At 42.0% G+C, this 6,594-nt stretch overlaps 1 protein-coding gene across 1 annotated transcript in view; it reads right to left on the bottom strand.

The window, feature by feature from the left end:
- The window catches only part of LOC106532992 (A disintegrin and metalloproteinase with thrombospondin motifs 2), a gene marked incomplete in the record, with an annotated part of 38,465 nt that overhangs the window by 27,545 nt on the left and 4,326 nt on the right, over nt 1–6,594 (bottom strand). The window contains 2 exon segments of the mRNA XM_014029187.1: nt 2,541–2,727; nt 3,127–3,593. Of these exon segments, the coding sequence (XP_013884641.1) occupies nt 2,541–2,727; nt 3,127–3,593 (654 nt within the window).

Genomic DNA, 6,594 nt, shown 5'->3' with positions numbered 1-6,594 from the left:
CATCCAACCTGAACCATCCAACCAGAGCCGTCCAATAAGTGCTGTCCAACCAGACTCATCCAACCTGAACCATCCAACCAGAGCCGTCATTTGACCAGGTCTCTCTTGAAGAAGAGATTTTTAATCTCAATGAGATCTACCTGGTTAAATAAAGGTATTCATTAAAAAATCTATATACAATAATAAAAAATACAAATCAGAAATAAAATGAAAGGCAGCAGAAAGAAGACAAAATCTTATGTCTGCCCCTATTTTCCAAAAATCTAAATTCAAACGATAATTTACAAATAAAAACATCAGCTACTTCTCAGTAATAGTATGGACACACATTTCTTCAACAAACCAACTTTTATCATTCTCTTAAACTRATCTGACATTTTCACATCACTCTCCAGATATTTCCATAATCTTATTCGTTGGACTGAAGACCACCGCTCCTTCAAACAGATTCTAAATTATGGCTTTACAAACATCTCTGTCCCCATGAGATTTTAACCAGTCTCTATGTCTTTACATAATTTAACTGGATGTTTAAATGTAACATGTTTTTGTGAACCGTATATGTAACCAATAAGATACAGATCAGACAAATCATTGAATTTCTATATTTTCAACTGGTAAAATAATGTATTTGATGGTGACTCCAATGTTTTCTAGTGATAAATCTTACAGCTCTTATCTGGAAAACAATAATGGGATTTGCAATGGTTGTGTTCAAATTCAGAGGCTGTGTCCTCCAAAGGACCCGGTCTACCTGATCTAGGTGGGCCGGGTCTTTGGTAGACCGTGCAGACCAGAAGCTGATTGGTTCCTGCAGAGATTCTGATCTCGGATTGGCAGCTTTAAGATTTCTGTTAAAACAACTTTAAATATTGAGACACAGCTGTGTCCAAAACAGCAGGACCCAGCCTACCTGGTTGAGGTGGGCCAGGTCCTTGGTAGATCGTGAAGACCGGAAAAATGTGGCTGTGAATTTGGATGGTCTAACCTCCTGTCCTTACCCCGGCATACGTCCTGTTGCCTGGTAAACGTGACAACRCTAAACAGAAGCAAAATTAGATCGAAATTAGAAAAATTTCAATATATTAACGTTATTAATATCGCAAAACAACAAAATTAGCTTGAAGGTAATATTTGAAGAATGGACCTGCCGTAGGTGCATGTTTATTTCTCTACAACAGCTTGTTTGATTTCTGACAAAAATAATATTAAAAACGTTTTATACAAATGACGAAAGTATAACAAAAAAATTGTGAAGTTACATTCAGTTCAAGGAAGAGTATTGTACTGAACTTTATGTAAAATTAAATTTATCCTGAAAACAACGGTCCCTTTGTGCCCAGATCAGAACAGGTAGCCTGTCCCTGGCAGTGGGAGTGGGTACAAAGGTCTCCCTGAAGAGGAGACAGTTTGTGTTCTGCSTGATCTTAATGTACTGGAAGATGACTGACTGATTTTATTCTCTACTGTCCTTTGTATTCTGATTTAAGATTTTCTTTAYTTGAATGTATGAATAACCATAACGTAGATGTATTTTGTTTTTCTGAGGAAAAAAATTGATGTTGGATTTATAATAGGGAAATTTTTGCATTTGTTGTTTTTGTTTGTAAAGCCTGGGTAAGAAGACAGCATGTTCTGTGTCCTGGATGAGTTTCTGATTGTGATGATAATATTTTTTGTGGGGCTTGTTATATGAATGTAGCCATCCTGTTATGTTTTTTATGTGTGGAGTGTCCTATAAGCCCTTGAGGGCTGGGCATCAGTAAAACATATTCCTGTCTCTTGCTTTGTCTGCCATTACTAGCATAAAAAAATCTCAGATCGGCCCAMAATGCATTATGGGAKATGGTGGGCCGGGAAGGATCAATCAGACCAGTCCTTCAATTCGGGGCAAAAGAAGGATGTATTTGTGGGCCACATTGGTGGAGTCTTCGGATTTGGACAGCCTCCGGTGTGATGCTATGACATAAGCAGCCGACAAATTCTGTCTTTGGAGGACCCGCCCTCTGGATTTGGTCACAGCCATGGTTTCCCCCAGTCAACAGTACAGTAGATCAAGTCTGGAACAWTTATTGCATTTTACACCATATACAGAGTTTATCATTGAAGGACTCATTCACTTTAGACAGTACTGCAATAGATTTAGATATTTTAATTCTTAAATTATTTATGTGAGCTGTCCAACCATAGCCAACCAACCAGACCTGTCCAACCAGACCTGTCCAACCAGACCTGTCCAACCAGACCTGTCCAACCAGACCTGTCCAATCTGAACTATCAAACCAGAGCCATACAACATGAGCTGTCCAACCAGACCTGTCCAACCAGACCTGTCCAACCAGACCTGTCCAATCTGAACTATCAAACCAGAGCCATACAACATGAGCTGTCYAACCAGAGCTCTCCAACTTGACCAACTCTAATCACAGTTGACAGGTAGTCCCAGGTGAGAGGTGGTCTCGGGTGAACTCAGGTAATCAATGACCAACAAAAATAGACAGGATTTACTTGAATATTGTCTGAGTGCTTGTTTTTCTCACCTTGAACAAAGTCATCTAGACTTTGATTGACACCTTGAGATTGATTGACATCTGCTTGATTCTTAATAATGGCTGAGGATCGATAAATGATGTGCTTTTGCCCTTCATCCTCCTCCTCCTTTCCTGGCTTCCACTGACCCAACGGTTCAATGAAAAATTCATCTTTACCCGTCCGGATCATTCCGGCCTGGAGACACAAGAGACCATTATCAATTTAATGTTTAACACATTTCTACTGTTCACCACATCTACTGTTTAACCCACACCTACTGATGAACACACATCTATCGTTTAACCCACTTCTACTGTTTAACTTACATCTATTGATTAACCCACTTCTACTGTTTACCATCCCTGTTTTGGAGAAACAATTGATACTCAGCTGATCCTGGTACTGGATATTTGGACCAGTCCTGTTAGGAGGCCTTGACCAATCCTGTTCTGGATTTTTGGAAAAACCCGGTTCTGGATATTTGGGCCAGACAGTCTTGTTCTGGATGTTTGCTTCAACCCTGTTTTGGATAGTTTGGACCAGCCCTGTTCTGGCGAAACAGCTGTGTAATGAAAGGTTTCAGTTGACACCTACCAATCCATCACAGTTGCTGATGGCAACAGATGTGTCCTTCATGTTTGACACCGTTCCTGTGTAGAAACATCCCACATCTCTGATTGGCTCAGAATAACGGTGTCCTGACTCCTCCCACTCTATGGTGGCGGTGGGGGCGATGAGGCGAGTGTTTCGATGCAGCTGCAGGTGGAGCTCTTGATTGAATACGGTCACATTGTAGAAAAGCTCAGCCTCGTCTTCTCCTTCATAACTCTGCCCCCTCCAGTCAGGGCTGGATGTTGACATCCACATGGGCGAGGCTTCTTGTTTTAAGGGCGTGCCTGTCTTCACATTGTTTGAGTCAGTGGGTGTTCCCTCTGCTGTGGGGGCGTGTCTCTTGCTGCGGTGCAGTTGGGCAGAGACTGTTGTTGATAGGAAACGGCCTGCTGAGTCAGTTCTGATCGGATGAATGATGCTGAACTCTGACAGAACCTTATGGAGAGACTCTGAGAGACAAAAAAAGAGAAGTTTAGTTTTTGTGCCTTAATCATCAAAATGCAGATGGTTTCTTTTGGCTGCTTCCTTCTTCATGRATTGATACAGCCAGAAAACTTCATACAAAGGATTTGAATTGTTTTATGCCGGATGCCYTTCCAGATGCAACCTGGGCTAAAACCTGCAGATTCAGAATTTCTGCAACCCCTTTCACCAGAATCAAATTTATAAACTTGCAGTGAGTAGCTAATCAGAAGGATACTTAACCTTTGATAACAGGTGTTCCTCAGAGATTGGTCTGAGGTTCAGGGCTAATTCTTATTTAAAATCAATCTGAATAAAGACAACTTTGATGCTCATGTTACACAATATGCTGATGATACACTGCAGCACACCTCAGCTGATTTAAAACTAGTTTCAAACACTTCTGGATGGTCTAAATTATGAAATTTGAAGTTGATGTAACACACATGTGGTTAGAACTTTATCACAGTCTATCCATGCTCTAYCAATCCATGCAGCCATTTATCTTCTACCATTTATTTTTGGTTAAGTTATTGAGGCAACAGATTTAGAAAAGAAACCCAGACCTCCACCTCCACAGTGACACACTTCAAAACAAAACAAAAAAAAAATACATAATCCCTCCAGCAAGTTCTGATTCTGCCTTTGTGTCTTTASCCATTGGGACATGCCCAGTAAACCTCTGGGAGACATCCTAATCAGATGTCCAAACCTCAACTGACTAAAGAAAATGAGACTAACTAATGAACAACTGCACTAATCAGAGCTTCCCAAGTATGACAGAGCTCTTTAGACTATTTCTAAGGCTGAGACAGGCCAACCTACAAAGGAGGCTCATTTAAGCCACTTGTATCCAGGATCTCATTCTTTTAATCATGATCTATTCCTTGTGACCACAGAGGAGGTTTGTATTGTATACAGAGCAGGACATCTAGAACTTTTTCTATTAAMTTAATCCTTTCTTAATCATAGTTGACCAAAGCAATGCACTCATTTCTGYGAATGAGGCACTGATCCATCTCCCGCTCCAGTCTGCCATTACTTGTGAACAAGATACGTGAACTCCTCCACGACGCAAAGACTCATCCCTTACTTAGACACAGCATTCCACTCATTTCCAGCTGAGCACTATGGCCTCAGATTTAWAAAAGCTGACTCTCATCCTAACTGCTTCTCACTTGACAACAAATTGTCCCAATTCACACTGAAGATYTTGGTCTGAAGATGCCAAAAGAACCACATCATCCACATAAAGCAGRGATGAGATCCTCAGGTTCCCAAACCACATTTCCTTTTCTCCATAACTGTGCCTGGAGAGCCTGTCCATACACACTGCAGAGTCAGGGACAAGATACAGCCTTGGCAGAGTCCAATCTGTGTAAAGAACAAGCTTAACATTGTGCCATGAAWGTRGAAACAGATCMTACTTTGGGTCTACAGGGACCAAATAGCTCTTAAMGCCAACCCTGGCACACCATGCTCCCACAGCACTGCCCATAGAGCACCTTGAGGAACACAGTCACAAGCTRTCTTCWGGTCCACAAAACACAAGGGGACTGGAGAATCAAACTCCTATGATCCCCTGAGCAACCCTACACACTCTGTTATTGAGTGTAAGCTTAAGTGTACTTGGTACGTGCTACCCACTACCCCTATGGACAACCCTAAGCTCAAACTGTGTTTGTTATGGACAGCCGATGCCTAGCTCAGAGGTCCACTAACAGAAAACAGCTCAGGTTTGGATGAGGGAGGTTGTKTCTCCTAATCACCCCCATCACTGACAAACCAAAATGGAGAACAAGAAAAYCCCCTTTCAGGAAACCACCCATAAGTTCCAAAAAGGYCAGATAATATAAACTGCTGTTTGGTGTATAAGCACAAACAACAGTCAGARTCTTCCTCCTGCARCTCAAAGYCACAGAGAGGCAACCTTCTCATTCAATGGGGAAAACTCCAACACAAAGGCATTCAGCCAGGGAGTATCCCCAAATAAACACATCTCTACCAGGGCACTCAAGAGTATGAAAAACCAGTATTTGTTAAGATTCTTTACCTGCTCTCTGGATCTTTACCTCCACAAACCTGACACCACAAACCTGACACTTTAGTGGTTTAGGATGAATTGGACTCACATTGWTTTGAATGTATTTCCAGAAATTGCTCATCTCTGACAGAATTTGGCAACAACAGCTTTAATTTCACGCTTCCAAAAGAAACTTTCAACCTTTGTAGGTTGTTTTGGATTCAGTTCAGCATTTTTGGGTTAGGATGWGAATTTAAATCATATTTCAGTTGTTTTGATCCATTATTCTCCAAACACCCTCACATCTTCTCTAAGATTGCTTKTTTAATCTTCTATCCTTCTGGGAACTTTGCATTGACTTCTATTTGTTGACCAGTCATTTCTRTAGCCTAACCCTGACACCTGATCCTAAACCTAAYTTCACAGGTACATACCTGACTCTAAACCTCACCTAAACTCAATTCACACATYAGTCCTAACCCTAACCCYTGACCCAACAATGGTATTTATACCAAATGGGATCAGGCACCAGGGGTCAATAGGATTTGACCAGAGTTCCTTAAGGCTCTGGATGTTGTGGGATTGTGTGGGTTGATGCGACTCTACAATTTCGCGTGGACATCGGGGGCAGTTCCCCTGGATTGGCAGACCGGGATGGTGGTCCCCCTATTTGAAAAGAGGGACCATAGAGTGTGGTCCAATTATAGGGGGATCACACTTCTAAGCCTCCCTGGTGAGGTCTATTCAGGAGTTCTGGAGAGGAGGGTCCTTCAGATAGTCGACTCTTTGATTCGGGAAGAGCAGGGTGGTTTTGGTCCTGGTTGTGGAACAGTGGACCAGCTCTACACCCTCAGCAGGGTCCTGGAGGGTTCATGGGAGTTCAATCAGTCTACATGTGTTTTGTGGACTTGGAGCAGGTATTTGACCATGTCCCTTTGGGACTCCTGTGGGGGGTACTCCGGGAG

Source organism: Austrofundulus limnaeus, unplaced genomic scaffold, assembly GCF_001266775.1.
Source record: "Austrofundulus limnaeus strain Quisiro unplaced genomic scaffold, Austrofundulus_limnaeus-1.0 Scaffold866, whole genome shotgun sequence".
Lineage (NCBI taxonomy): Eukaryota > Metazoa > Chordata > Actinopteri > Cyprinodontiformes > Rivulidae > Austrofundulus > Austrofundulus limnaeus.
Note: the sequence above shows the minus strand (reverse complement) of the source record. Positions and strands in the feature narration are given on the sequence as shown.